Below are 15,809 nucleotides of genomic sequence, written 5' to 3' on the forward strand. Positions count from 1 at the left end.
TACAGTTATTGACCCATTTATTCAATTATTCAAGTTTCATTTGCTCTAAATGTCTGCAGGGTTGTGTTAGATCAGTGTTTTTCCACCTTTTTTGAGCCAAGGCACACTTTAACCTTGACAAAAATCCCACAGCACACCAGCATCCAAAAAAAAAAAAAAAAGAGAGAGAAACTCAGTCTGTATTGATCTACAGTCCCTCCACAATCTCACATGCATTTTTGTGATAATTGTGGCAGAAAAACCTGGAAGTTGCTGCTGTTTTTTCTAAAAGATGTAATAAAAGTTAAGTTAAAAGATTTAAAAACTGTTTGTGTGTTCGTTGTTGTTTCAAGATGTTTCACAAGGACGACTCATTGCGCGCTGAGACACTGTCACTTTAACCCAATGCATCATGGGAGATGTAGTGCAAACAGCCACCGAACGCCGACAAGACTGGCGTCTCTGAGCTTCATTGTTTTGTTCACATGTTTCACGGTCTGATACCGGATTCTGTGGAAAGCTCCACCGCTAAAGACGAGCTTTAGCTGGTATTTTTGTTGGAACTGAGAGACTTTTTGAGCAGAATCGGAACAAGGATGTGAAGACTTTAACCACTTCTGATTGGTCAGACTGATGAGGTGTGATTAAGCCTCCAAGAATGATTGGTGGAGACAGTTAAAGGGGTGGGACTTTTCTTAAAACAGCTGACGCTACGGCTAAATCGCGGTACCGTCATTCTTATCAAAATGTCTTGAATAGATTCAAATAAATACAAAGAAAAAGTATTTTATGATCTTTCATATTCCTAACTACTCTGTGTTTTATCAGGGCCTGTTTGGATGAACACAGAGCTGATATCCTGGAGATGGAAAATGTTTTAAGATCAGTGAATGAGGGCAATTTCACACTTGACCATCTCCCGTGCCGCGGCACACCGGTTGAAAAACACTGTTAGAGGATGTGGTTTGTTGTTTTCAGGTGTTCTTTTAGGTGAATGTACCTCAAGCATCCTCTCACAATCCTGTACTAATATATGAGCTGGGATGCTAAAACCTGTGCATCTTCATAATAGGGCAATTATATTATCTCTACAGCTTGACTTTCTCCAGCCTGTAAACGGCTGCTTCATGTATATAGTTCAATTAAAGGACTCCACAGTATGATGCTGTGAGCAAAGAGGGCCTACAGTATTGCAATATTCATGCTTTTCCCACCTCTGAAGCCAGAACAGCAGCACTAGAGGATTCACCGTAGTTCAGAGTGGAAGTGATCCAAATGAAAAGCTTGTTAGAAATGACTTTCTGGAGCTAACTTTAAACCTGGTGGAGGAATGGATGTGACTCACAGGAGGTGAGCTCTAAAAATAGCTGCTCTGCTGTGATAACCCCTTGATTTATCGGAGAAGGGTGTGGATGACTCACTCTGCCAGCGTGTGGAGCAGTGTCTGAACAGATAGGAATGTGATGCAGAGTGTACACATCCACACTGAATCCGCCAGGAGCTGGTATCACATCTGACTGCTACCGGAGAACAGGCTGCTTTCTATGGAAGCGATTCTGTAGCATCATTAAAAATAAAAGTCAAAACCAGAAATGCTTTTTCATTTTCAAAATGAAACTGCATTTTTGACTCAAAATTCAAAAGAAAAAGCAATCCCCATAAATGCTTTTTCATTTTCTTCTTCAACACCGCTTATTCTGTTACTTAATTAAAATGATAAAGAAAATGGTATTTGACATTACATTTTCAAAAAGTTATCTGGTAAATGTGTAGCTAAATTCATTTAGAAATGTCTAATTTGACAATTAAAATGGATTAACAGAAATGCTTTTTCATTTTCAAAATAAAACTGCATCAAATGACTCAAAATTAAAAGGAAATATCAATACTTCAAAATGCTTTTTCATTTGTACTTAAAAACAGCTTATTCTGTGTCATAATTAAAACAAAAATTCAAAGAGGGGATTGCATTTTCATTTTCACATCCACCCTGTGAACATTGTTGCATTTTCAATTCAAATAAGCTTTCCAGCGGGGAGGCGGGGCAATGATGTCACTGCTTTCTCCGTGTGTCCGGCTGCTAACAGACACATGCTAGGAGCAGTGGAGCTTTGTTAGCGGCAGAAAAGATGGCTTTGTGATGGCTGTGAACTTCTGAGGATTTTACACAGCTTCTCAGGATTACGTAGCAGCATTTCCACCTTCCGCGGTCCTCCTTCGGACGCACCGCGGACAAGCTTTTTTTCTGCGGACCGGCAGCTTCCTTCACATAGCGGAGCGCGAAGCTTCTGATCGCTGAAGGCGGAAATGCTGCTACGATCTGAGAAACTAAACCATCATATTAATTTGTGTTTCCAGTGGTGTCCAGAATAAAACAAAGGATGATGTAATTCCCACATATTTACATCCAATATGCCCATTACCCGTTCAGAGTTTTAAGTACATATTAGCCTAATGCTAACCCGTCTTTCGTAGTCCTGAGAAGCTGTGTAAAATCCTCAGAAGTTCACAACCATCACAAAGCCATCTTTTCTGCCGCCAACACAAAGCTCCACTGCTCCTAGCATGTGTCTTTTAGCAGCCGGACACACGGAGAAAGCAGTGACATCATCGCCATGCCTCCCCTCTGGAAATTCTAATTCGAATTGAATAATGCGACAATGTTCGCAGGGTGGATGTGAAAATGAAAATGCAATCCCCTCTTTGCATTTTCATTTTCATTTTGACACAGAATAAGTGGTTTTAAAGTAGAAACGAAAAAGCATTTTGAAGTATTGATATTTCATTTTAATTTTGAGTCATTTGATGCAGCTTCATTTTGAAAATGAAGAAGCATTTCTGGTTTTGACTTTTATTTTTAATTATGCTACAGAATTGCTTCCATAGCTTTCTACCAAGAAGTCGCTGATGGGGAAAAAACCTCAAAACATCATTTTATTCCACAGTATCAACTGTGCTCTGCACAGTTAGAGTTTAGTTAAAGCAAGCGTAAATGTTTAACAAAATACCAAAGTAGCCAATCTTTCTATGAGTGGATGAGATCTAGCTTTTAATGACAGCTTTGTGAGGATAATGTCGTCATCCCGCACCTCACAGGCGTCCTTCCCAGTTGTTTTCCTTGGACCTCAGCTGAAACTCCAATCATCGGTCAGGGTTTATAAAACACAAAAGAAATGAAACAAGTATCCACATGTAAAATAAATTGGGTTTTTTGATGGATAAAGGGCCCTATTTTTCTTTTTTAATAGCTGCTGTGTCAGATTTGTAAAAACAAGTTTGATATCTGATTTGAAGCGAGATTACATGTTGACAACAAGATAAATAGAGGCAGACTTACAAAAGCAAAACGTGCAAAACATCGTTCTAATTCTGGTCAGGCTCGTGGGATCCAACTGGATCTGTTCAGAACTCCATCTTCATGGTCTCCCTCCTCTGCCATTCTTAGGAACGTCAAGGCCATGACGCTCCTAAAAAAACAAAAACATCTGATCCTTCAAGCTGTGTTAGGATTGCCCCAGCGTCTCTTTCCAGTAAAACATGGCTGTAGAAATTCACCTGGAAATTGCCTGGGAGACATCTTTGACAGGTGCCTTAGGCTCATCTACTGGCATTGGCGACACAGGGCGCCGTGGGAAAACACCCTCCATAAATTAGGAAAGTGTTTCTTGTTTGCTGCTCACAGTTCCATGATGGCGTTTTTCTTTCTGAACACAGGTTGTAGCTTTGTCTGAATGGTTGTTTTTTTTCTACTTCAAGGCATATTGATAGCTTTTGGTTTAGAGAATCTCAGCAACAATAATATAACCCTTCTTTAAAAAAGATCCTGTTTCGTTGTTGGGATGAAACGACACAGCATTAAGGTCAAAGTCAGCCCATGTGTTGGTCAGCTGTTGCTGTATTGTGTTTTGCCATTTAGACCATCGATTTGATTCACTTGTATTTATTCAGGACGATTTAGCATGTGTGATTCTGTGTCTGCAGGGAAGCAGCACAGCAGCGACTTCTCCAGGCTAATTGCTCAGGTCCGAGGTCGCCTGGGGTCCAGCAGACAGCGTGGTGATGCTCCCGGAGGGTCGGAGAGGAGAGAAGCTGTTCAGGAATCCCACTCTTCAGGTAGATTTAGCCACAAGTCATCTCTCCTACTAACAAGTTGGAGTCCTTTAAAGATCAGGCAACAGGCCTTCGTGAAATGCATCTCCAACAGATTTAAAAAAAAACAAAAAGATCGAACACAGTGGAACCGTCTCAGTTTTGCAAACCGACCTCCTCTGGTTGAGGCCTTTAAAGACGACATCCTGACCAAAGCCCATCAGAGGCAGGAGAACCACAGGGCATATATCAGGTTAACAGACTGAACTGGATGTGGACGATGAGCAATAACACGTTTTAAATCAGTTTCATTTCCTCCAGGGAGCAGCTAAAGTAAGCTAGCCGTAATAACTCCCTGCTGTGTGTGGAAGAGAGTGTTACTGCTGGAACTCTTGTACATAGTTGTTATTTCCAACATATGTGTGTATTCATTTTCAGCAAAGAGTCTAGAGGAAATGTTATCGTTAAAATGCTTGAACTTGTGTTTATTTATTTTTTTGCACTTGTTTCGAGTGTCAAAATAATTTAATTGTTACTTGTCAGGTGATTTGTGCTCGATTCAACACTCAGACTTTATTTGTGATTATAGGTTGCTGGTCTCGCTAACATTTTCCCGCTCATTCAAAGTGGTGTAGCTTAACTGCAACGCAGACGTCCTTCCTCTGCAAAGATGGCAGCTGAGACAAACACATGCAATAATACAAGCATTTTTTGAAACGGATAAAAAACCTGTTATGTGTTTATGAGACGGGATTTGCGAGTTATTGTTTGAATCCTCTTACTGCTCATACATACAAATACTATTATTATATTTTTACTATTTACTATTATTATAAATACTATATTCGCCTTTCATAGTCTAAGCGGTTCAGGGATCAACTTGTTCAGTTTTTCTTGGACATTCCTGTTAGAATTGTTGGTTTTCACAACTTCTGTCATTTTTATGTTCGTATTTTCATGCTTAAGGACACTTAATGGGAAAAGGGCCAAACATTAAAAAAAGAATTATCTTCTTTAAAATCTAACTATAGCAAATCTAGCAAGGTAGACAGTTGAAATATTAAAAAAGCTTGTTTCTATTGGAATATAAATCTTTGGCTCACTTCTGAGATTCTAATGGTTTCCTGTTACTCTTTATTTTCTATTGGGGAATCCTCCTACACTTAGTGTCACCTTTTTACTGTTGTTCAGCACATTTATGCAACAATAATAAATGAGACATTTAACCCTTTAACAGAGCACTTTAGCAAATACAGGTATTATTATTGGCGTGGTGCATTATCACTGAACACTGCATTAAAAAGCTTTTTTTTATAAACCTAATTTAGCTTTTGTCAGCTCAGATATTATGGTCTTTTTAACCTTGTTTACAATTATCCAGACTGTTAAAGCAATGTTACATTTTCCTTGCCTGTGGCATTAAATGTTGAATTTTGCATTTTAGCATGTTTTTGACCTTTTTAGAAGTCTCCCAATTTTATTAAAAAAATGTTTAGCTTATTTAGTTAAATAATTCAACATTTTTTGATTTAGTAAAATCCAGTTAACTTTGATTTATTTGGTAATTTCAGTTATAGAGGTGATTCAAAGACTTTAGCATCTTAACTTTACACTCATTAAAAGAAGAATTCAGCCACATATTATACTTATATTTTCTATTTTTTTAATACTATTAACTGCAGTGCAAAGATGTTCAAACTACACAACCTCTGTTGTTTTTTGGATTCCGCGACCGTATAAAGTTATCCTGACTGTCAGATTCTACAGTGATGCTCGTGTGCAGCAGACTGCTTAACAAATGCACAAATCTGCAAATAAATGCACTTTTGTTTTTTAATAAACAACGTTTTGTAAATGTTTCCTTCTATTAATGGGTTTTATGTTTTTTTTTCTTCAAAATCCTAGATCCTAGAAGATTAAAACAAAAGCTGCATTATCTTTCTACAAGTGATGTTTGTTGTCATCACACATCTGTCTAAGTGGTGCTGAGACATGAGTGTGCTCCATTCTTTAATGATTGGTTTTCCCTAAGTGCTGTGATGTTGTTCTTGCTTGGCCTGCCCAGCTGAAGCAGCAGAACCCAAAAATGGCGTGGTGGTGAAGGTGGAGGCTGAGGAAGTGGGTGAGAACACATCTGCTGCGGGCTTTGAGCTGCCATCCAGCCCCACTTTAAGCGATGTGTCCATCAGCAGGTAAGGTGGAACTTGATGAGAACTCAAACACTTCCTGATTAACTGACAGTAAGCCTGTGTGAAATCACACATTTGTTCTGCATGATTATGGGCCTGGAGTGTAATTATGAACATTGAGTCTGAAAGCGAAGTGACAAACAAGACGAGCTCCTCCACAACACCATAAAAAAAGAACGTTTCTAATAAAAAAAATAAAGGCAAAGAAAAGTTCATACATTTTGTACTTGACTAGGAATTCAAAAAAATCATGTGAGAATTCAAAAACAGTAGTTGAAAATCTTTATATCTAATTTATGACTTTTACCTACTGTTATTTCTGGATTATAAGCCGCTACTTTTATCACACACTTTCAACCCTGCGGCTTATTCAATGATGCCGCTAATTTATGCATTTTTTTTTCTTTCTTTTTTTTAATGCATTTTTTCTAACGAGCGCTCGAGCAGAAAGGGTAAGAGTGAGACAGGGGGAATGCGGTATATGTGTCGAGGAAGACACAAGTTTAATTTAAATGACTGCTTTGTGAATGATCAGCACGAACAGACCCTCATCATGGAAAATGCTAGAAGAAATGCAGATGAGCAGCTTTCAAGTTAAAAGCAATTGTTAAAAGCAGTGTGAAAAAATCCACGATCACCAACGGGTTTCTAAAAGCCGGTCTGCTGCGTGACGGAGAGGAGGGAGCAAGCTCAGGAGAGAATTTACCTCAGGATGAGAGTGACACTGACAGCGACAACGAAGGAGACACTGAGAGGTGTGTGGAGAAGAATATCTGACGCTATCCGACACTGAGGAAGAAGACTTCCATGGTTTCAGTGCACAGGAGGCACGTGCCGCGCAGAGGCGCGTTACTGCTGTTACTGCTGCTCTCAGTGAATTTTACCTGTATGTTTTTTTTTAACTGGCCCTGTTGGAGCTGTTCCTACCATGTTACTGCCACGTCACAGGCACTGTTTGGAATAGAGCTGTGACGGTGTGGGATTTTTGATCACCGCGGTGACGCAGATGAATACCGGTACAAGTGATAATTACAACCCAGTATTCTTTATTAACAAATAACAGTAACAACTAACTATCTAACTAATGAACTGTAGAATGAGTATGTGTGTGTTTGTCAGCGCGCTGCCTGTGTAAGAGGAAGGAGCACAAGCAGCACAAGAGGGAGTGAGAGCGCGCACAAGTATTGGGGGAGCATGCTCTCACTCCCTCTTGCGCTGCACGCGCTTCAGCACATACACGTCCTCATTCTACAACACGTTTCAATGTGGCCACATGCGGCTTATAGACAGGTGCGGCTTATGTATGTACAAAATGGTTTATCCTTAAAAAATGTAACTGGTGTGGCTTATAGTCCGGAAATTACGGTGTTTAATTCCGTTGAAGTTAAGTTATTGGATAATCCATATGTAGTCATGGTCAGTTACAGTTATATTAGCTCAGTAAAACACCAATGTGACAAGATGGGGTGAATTGAACTATTTAAAGCAGGTTTTGTACCTTCAACTTGTGAATGAATGAATAAAAGTAACAGATATTATTCTGTACTCGTGTTTTTTGCCTTTGATTTGCTCAGATCTTTTTCTCCGGTGATAAAGCAGGAGTGGAGTCCTGTCATAATTGGGGCTGAGCTTAGATATTGCTCTGAGTTTAATTACAAAGATCAAAGATAGAGTGTAATAATCATTCCCCAGCTGCTGACCAAACTTCACAGCTCTGTCAGAAAATGAATTGATTGTTTCTCGCCTATTTTCACGTCCTGCAGCAAAGGCAAATATTTCATTGGACTCTTTCTACGTTACTGACAGTGAACTTTATGTTAACTGTGTGTTTGGATCCACGTGAAGATTAAACTGGGAAGCTAGAACTGATTTAAAATGAATGGACAGAGTCTTCCCAAAGGCTCCATGAACTCCTCCAGTCAGGCGTGTTTTCCTTTAGCTTTGGCTTCAGTCCTTTCATCCATGCCGTTACATAAGGTCTAAGCTTCTGAGGGGAGACGCAATTACTGCAGTGCGCCTGTTTGCCCATGGCACGCTGCATGTTCACGCTGAAAAGCTCTTCTTTTGGTGGAAGTGGAGGTCTGCTCATATAGAAGAACGTCTCCAATCCTAAAGATCAGGCATAAAAAAACGAGGAGGTGAATGTGTGCAGCTTTTTGGACATACCTCACATCACATGCATGCAGGTCTGGAACCATCAATTCCTTTGAAACTCCTAGTCTCAGTTGGAAATTAAATAAATATTATGACAAATTAGGTATTTTATGCACTACCTGACATTTTTACATGTTGAAGAGAGTTGTGGGAGAATTTGAGCTTAAAGATCCACTCTGATGATGAAAATGGTGTTTTCTGTGTTTTTAACACGTTCTTGGGGCATTTTTCTGATAAGGGAGGACATGTATAAAGTAAAGTTTTAAATATCATTTCTGAAAATGTATCTATTCAAATCATTATTAATCCGGAGCAGACTAAACAATGCTGTTGGAAAAAGATTGTATTTGTGACGTAAGCCACAAGCTCCCTGCTCTGCTCCATTCTGATCATCCACCTGCAGACTAACAGATCCATGAACGTCGTCGTTTCCCTCGTCTGAGCTGGAGTCTGGATCTAAACTACGGATGGATAGATCCAATATTGTGCTATTTTTGTTGCACCAACAGTCTTGGCCTCAATTTCCTGATGAACTCTTGTCGTAGAAAATAACACAGGTTCTTAGATTTTGGCTATAAACTGCATCATTATTGCTAAAAGACCTCTGGGAAGGATTTTCCAGCAGATCAGAAGATGATCAGAGTGGGACTTTAAAGGACACCATTTCCTAAATTCTGTTCAGTTTAATTTTTACCTGAGACTAGATGAAGAACTTGAGGTGAAAGGCAGTCTTATGGTTTTATTCTATTCCTTATTAAATAACTGAAATTGCTCTTCAAAATCCAGAAGTTTGGCCTGAGTGGTCCGTGCACCTAATAAACGTTTGAAGAAAATACTGTTTGAGTTTTTCGTCCTCATCGGAACCCATCCCGATAATATCTCCAGGTGCGTCCGCATCAGTTCACCTGTCAGTGAGCGTGTCTGTCATCACCTGTGGTTCAGGTGTGGCGCTCATCCGTCAGATGGAAGGCAGCTAACTTCCTGAGCGGCACGTCTGTGTGCCGGGGCGAGATATTCAATTTCACACCTCATCCTTTTGGTGTGTGACGTGAATATTGTTTTTTATTACAATGGGTCATTGTTAGACATACTCATCTGGACTGCTCCATGTTTTATTCATTCAAACGGCAAAATAAGTATTTCTACTGTGCGCTATGATTAAAGGTCAAGTGAACCAAACGTCTTTTGGGTCAGCCAGCTGTAAAATGCAGCGGCGTTTTCAGCTAAGAGCAGAATATTTTTGTGGTTAGAGGACCCAGAGAGCAGAAATGCATCAGCTGGATGGAACCAACACTGCAGGAAATGCATCATGTAGGTTCAGCTTAGCAACACAGAAGGATATTCCACACATCAAGTCTTTGTAAAAGCTGCGTTGGACAAATTAGAGCCATACATGAAGTAAAAGGACCTCAGTGCATCTGTGTTTGTGTCACTTTGATTACCTCTCAGACGGAATTCCAGCAGAAACAGCAGGATGTTCTGATGGTTTTCTGTCTCATGGCTGCAGAAGTGACTGAAGCAGAAGAGAATAGGAAGAGACACTACTTGTTACTTTAGCTCAGACGGCGTCTGCCCTCACGTCAGCTCTGAATCATTCAGTTCCAGTGAGGCCAGCGAGGGCTCAGGCAACGGTGGCGAAGAAAACTTCCGTTTTTTTATTCCCCTTCATGAAAAAAACAAAATTGACTTATTAGCTTTGGCATTTTCATTAGTTCCCATGTAGAAAAAAAATGTCTTATCTATTCGTTTCGTTCTAGTTTTTTAATTTTTATCATATTTATGCTTCTTTAGTTGATAAAATGTCACCACATTTTAAATAGGAATGCACTTACATTTTTCCTACAGTACGATTACAGTCTAAAGGTTTTATTTATTCAACATTTTGTCATGGAAACTTTATAAAGAAAAATGCACAAACATAAAAGAACTACAGGACAAATGTGGCATTTTTAATGCAAATTTCTGTCTGAATCCACAGTGTTGGACGTTTTGGACAGATGCATATATTCAGCTGTTTGGAAGTGTTTGCTTTGTTTTGTGCTCTGATGCAGGAAGCAAACAGAAAAGCTTCTCTTTGGTATTTGTATGCAGAGGTTGTTTGATGCAGATAAAAAGAAGAAGAAAAAAGATTCACAGATTGAAGAGAGCCATTAAGTCTGGAGCAAATCCTCTCTTTGTGTTTTGAAGCTGCTTATTTACAAATCAGTTAACATCTGCACATAAAGTCTTTTCCTTCTGTGTCTTACCGTCTTTTCCTTCTTTCTTTCTCCTCCTCCAGTTCCATTTCAGATATTTTTGGTCCAGAATCTCCCAGAAAGTTTGAGTAAGTTCTGTAGTTATTACCTTTTTTTTATTTTTTATTTTTAAAGAAACGTTCTGTGATTGTTTGTTCGGTCATCACTACATTCTTGTTAAACGTTTCTAAACGTGTCGGGGATCGACAGACTGTCAGCGTGGCATCTCGCTCTTTAGCCACCCTGCGATCATCTTGTTTACTGAGCCGCGATTCTGCAGCACACAGAGCTTTTGTGCCGTCAACCACTTCTGAAGATCAGACTTGGATTTAGGAGAATAGGAGAGTTTGATTAGTTCTGTGTGTCTTGTGCTGAGTTACACTACCTCCTGTTATAAAAGTGTGTTTGTTGAGATCTTGGCCATTTGAAGTTTTACCTTTGCTCCTATATGATGGAGAATAATATTGGAGATGTAGTGACGTTGATGAAGTTGCCCCTAATCCTTCCTAAAGATGGATTGTGTTGAAGGAAAAGCATGCTGAGGTAATGCTGTGATGAGGCCTCATCATATTCTGCTGTCAGACAGGTTGTTCTGCTGTCCTGATGCTTGGGTGCCTCTTTCTAGGAGATAGTTTGACAAATTTTCTAACCACTGGAATAAAGCTGGAGCAGTCAGAACTTTGGATACACGAGGGGGAAAAAAAAGGGTCCCTGGAGTTTTTGAAATGGTGGTTGGTGATTTTCATTTCAGGGCCCCCTGACTCGCCTCACAGCAGCATAAACCTCAAATCTGCCCTCATTATCTTAAGCCACCTTGTGGTTTCCCATGGAATGTGTGCTCTTTCTCCCAGTCGCTTCAGTAATTCGTAGCCTAGTCAGAATTTTGCAAAATGATCTCCCAGCAAATCCCCAGCATCCCACTTCAGCCGGTTCTCCGGCCTTGGCTCAGGGCTCCTCTTATAGCAGCGTTCTTGCAATTTGCATCTCTAAGCTGATTTAGTTTAGGTTTCATGAAAAACTGTTGTTGGTGACGGTTATCTAACCAGAACTGCCAGGGCCGGTCTGGTTATTTAGTGACGCTCGCGTCAAACTTTGTTTCCCTTGGGAAAAAATGTCTCCGAAAATCCTGGAGGTGGTTCCTCATTTGATCTCTGTTCAAACAAGCTGTGTCCAAATTCTGTCAGTAACTAAAAACCCAAGATGGAAGCCCAAAGCTTCACCAAAAGAAATTTTCCTCTTCTATTTGCTTCTGAAAATATGTTTATTCTACACCCAAGTCCCTCAGGGCACAATAGAAATGTCCAGTTACAGGTCGAGAAAACTCCAAAATATTTTACAGGTCCCTTTAAATAGCTGTAGAAAAGACGATTGTTTTTTTTATTTAGCTGCTCCCCTCAGGAGTCACCACATCAAATCAACTAGTATACCTTCAATTCATTTGTTGCCAATAATAATCCAAATGTACGGAGCCCTCCAGGTGCCAGTGGATAAAAAATAAATAAAAAATCGGTTTATCAGATTTTTTTTTATTATTATTATCCACTGGCACCTGGAGGGCTCCGTACAAATGCATCAAACTTTAAGTAAACTTTAGATTCTCATGACTGAACTCAGAAATCAATTTCAATCATTATAATCGCCTATGTTTTACTACAAATACTACAGCTAGTTTGTAACTGACTTGTTGTAAGCATTGCAATCTTGTTAGACAGAAACCAATTTTTGCTCAGTGAGTAAAAGCAATAAAACTGATCATTGCACTTGTGATGTTAGCAAGTTCCATCCTAAGGCTTCATTTACTGACTTAAGTCACAGATTTCTGCACATTTCCTCACGTTTTTGCTTAATTTTTCCTGAAGTAGTTTCCTGGCCCTCTTTAAGTTTTCATAACATTAATAACTAAATGAATAAATCTTCCACTACATTTAGTGACAGATGACATTCCATTGAATGTCATCTTCTCTCTCAAGGCTGACTTGTCCAAAAACATCCCCCCACACACCCTACCCCCTTTTCTTTTGGGGGGGGGGGGGGGGGGGGGGGGGGGTTCTCAAGTTGATTCTGTCACTCAGCAGGTCACTGGATCCTGCCTTTACATCCTCTGGTGATTTTTCTCTTGACATCATTTCATCATCACTCACTTTGGATTCTTTCCATTTACTGTTCTCACTAATTGTTGACAACGACCTAGTCCCCCCCCCCCAATGATTCCTTTAAGTGCCCCTTCAGTTCAGGCCTCTCTAAAAAAAAACAGCCTGTAGAAGTTGTACTTGAATGCCTCATCAATTGGAACCATCTGTGAAAGAAGATTTTTGCCTTATCAGGCTGAGCTTTGACTCCATCCTTCAGACCTGAATTCCTTTCTGCTCCAAAGCTAAACACCATTGATGAGTGTTCCTTTATGTGTCCATTCATAGTTGCAGAAACTGCAGACGTGTTTAAGCACCTTCAAGTGATGCTAACTGTAAGACGGTGGTGTTGGAGTTCCTTTTCTTTTTTAACCTTTTAAAGGAGAACAGAGAGATGAGTGTCAGTAGTTCTGCTCTGAGGAAGCTCCGTCTCCTGATCTGTGGAGATCACCTGGGGTTGCAAGAAGAATAACAGGAAGATGAGGAAACGGCTTTTTGAGAAATATTGACTGGCCAGTCAGAGGCTGTGAAACGATTCTGAAGTAAAAATGAGAGAAGGAAGCAAGAGAAATTAAAGTCTCACTCCATCGTCTTTTGATCTGTTGTAGAGTTTTTCCCAGTGGTCTTTTAATTATGAGGATGCCGTTTTTAGCCTTAATGAAAGAACTGGGTCATTTCTCTAGGACTTAGTTTCTGCAGAGCGGCAGGAGTTCTTGAGAAATGCGTGTCTGAGTTATGGGCGGGACCGTTGGCGCAGATCAAATCCCGCCTCCCTTCCACCTCCGTGTTGGTGAGCGTGTGGGACGGGGAGGTTGTGGCGTGTCCAGCACATTGTCCAGCACATGCTCGACGTAACAAATACAATCTTTTTCAAACTGCATTTTTACGTCTCCTCCCGTTTCACAACAATTGGAATAAAGAAACACGCAGAAATGCAGTTTTCCGCTTAATTTTCTGAACATATTTCCTCCATCATCAGAAAAATGCATAAGGACATGCTAAAAACACTAAAAATACCATTTTATCAGAGTGGGTCTTTAAATAGATACTAAAAATAAAAATATTTTGGTGGAAAGACTATATTAAAATAGAATCTTAATCTGGAAAGGAAATGTATAAAGTACTAAACCTACTGAAACTCAATTTGTTCTCTAATGTTTACTTCAAATGGACAGTTTTCATATTTTCCTCCCTTTATATCCCTGCAGACGATGCTATAAAAGGGCTTTCAGTGTTAATTGACTATGTACTTGTGTTTACCTCGCAGCAGCTGAAAGCAAATTAGAAGACATTTTCATTTTCCATTTCCCACGCGCACTATAATTACATTTGGGAACTCACTTAACTTCCTTTGGGACGGGGAAGCATGAAGTCATAATTGTGTGTAAATGTCCGATCAGAGAATATTTTAATCTTTCAGCTGATTAAACAAGTCAATTTTCTTCGTTTGCAGGTTTGTTTTGTATTTTTGTAAGATGGCAGGAGAAAAAAAGCGCAGTCTGTTACTGTAGCCTCAGACACAAGCAGCAATAAATTATAAGATCTTCCTCTGGGCAATACAGCTGATATCGGGGGTTAGTAGAGAATTGGGGTAAGCTTCTCTGCTCTTGATTGTGTGATGAAGGACACAATCTGTTGTGTTAGGTGTGTGTTGTGCACAAATGCAACAAGAGAAAAGGACATCACAGCATTGAAAAAGCCCAAATCGTTCAGAATAGCCAGTTTGCCTGTAAGATCCTGCTTCAGTTTGACATTTGGATCATATGTCAGTTTTTGTTTATTTTTGTTCCTCTCTGGATGCATACAGAGACACGGAGAAGAGCCCGGTCCAAAAGAGGCGGTCCAGCTCCAGAGGAGACGACGGGACGCCCCTGACGGGAAAACGAAGACGCAAGACTTAAAATCGAGATGAGATCTGACGTTCTTCAACAGTTGTGTTTTGACAGACAGACATGCACATTCTTTCTGAAATGTCTTTTGATTATTTTCAGGAATTGTATTGTTTATATATTTTTTGGAAATAAATTTGGGATAATTTTAACATGCTGTATTGTGTTGAATTTTGTGTTATTGTGAGGTTTTGGTCAGAGAAAGAATGTGATGAAGTCAGTTTTTCCCCACAAACTAACACCAAAGCTCTCCTTCCTCTGTTGAAGCATTTCAAGCAAATATGGACAAAAGATTGTTTTTTATTAGCCATGTAGTTTCCTAATTTACTAATTTTAGAAATCATAATTCCTGCAAATTGGGATTGAAACAACGTAACAATGTAACAGCATTCAGCTTCCCTCTCTTTGTTTCTTTTTCTTTCTTTCATCAAACTCTTTCCATTTGCTAACCCATCACCTCCACATTCCACTTTCCCCTCATGTTTTCCTAACTTTGTGCTTGACCTCCACTGCATGCTGCTCCACTGTCATTTACAATCTGATAGTTTGCAGCCAATCTGCAGCTTTTGAGCAGACTGTTTTCATTGAAAGTGAAGTTACTGGAGTGGCTTTAATTCAATAAACCTGCTGGTGGAAAACCCTGGTCACTGTAAGGAGGAGAGGGAGAGGGCAGCTTAAACAGAGGAGGCAAAGTTCACGGGCAGCAGGAGCTCTTTAGGCGCTGACCTTGATTGGCAGCAGAGCTTTCCTGGAGGCTGTCGCCAGAACAAAGATCGACGAAAATAAGAAATTATGACTTTAGTTTACTGCACAACAGGATGTTTCATCTATATTTCTATTAGCGAGAGCGTAACTGGTGATAGGAGTCGATGGGTTTGATCGTAGCGGATTGATTTTGGGAGCAGTCAGTGATGTCAGAGTCTGGCCTGCGTCTCAAAAATGGATGTTTATTAATTAGCTCTCCAACCTGACTCCTGCATCTGTGGTCAAAATAAACACTCATTTCTGTTTATTCCAACACTTTTTTTTCCTACTTGGCCTTCAGCTGGTCAGAAAACCAGCAGATCTGGGTGTTGTGGGGAGGGATCAGCCTGATAACAGGGACAGAAAATTCCCAGTGGCACAGCGGAGCATTAACTCTCAGGA

At 40.0% G+C, this 15,809-nt stretch overlaps 1 protein-coding gene across 2 annotated transcripts in view; it reads left to right on the forward strand.

Annotated features, from left to right (window-relative positions):
- The window catches only part of rad18 (RAD18, E3 ubiquitin protein ligase), a 47,451-nt gene extending 32,636 nt beyond the window's left edge, over positions 1 to 14,815 (forward strand). Inside the window, exons 10-13 of one of the 2 annotated variants that reach the window (XM_004068473.4) lie at positions 3,961 to 4,092; positions 6,134 to 6,260; positions 10,690 to 10,734; positions 14,582 to 14,815. In XM_004068473.4, the coding sequence (XP_004068521.1) occupies positions 3,961 to 4,092; positions 6,134 to 6,260; positions 10,690 to 10,734; positions 14,582 to 14,675 (398 nt within the window). In that variant the 3' untranslated portion in view covers positions 14,676 to 14,815. The remainder of the gene's footprint in view (positions 1 to 3,960; positions 4,093 to 6,133; positions 6,261 to 10,689; positions 10,735 to 14,581) is intronic. The other variant, XM_011474646.3, reaches the window with a different exon arrangement.
- The last annotated feature ends 994 nt before the right edge of the window (positions 14,816 to 15,809 follow it).

Source organism: Oryzias latipes, chromosome 5 (assembly GCF_002234675.1).
Source record: "Oryzias latipes chromosome 5, ASM223467v1".
Lineage (NCBI taxonomy): Eukaryota > Metazoa > Chordata > Actinopteri > Beloniformes > Adrianichthyidae > Oryzias > Oryzias latipes.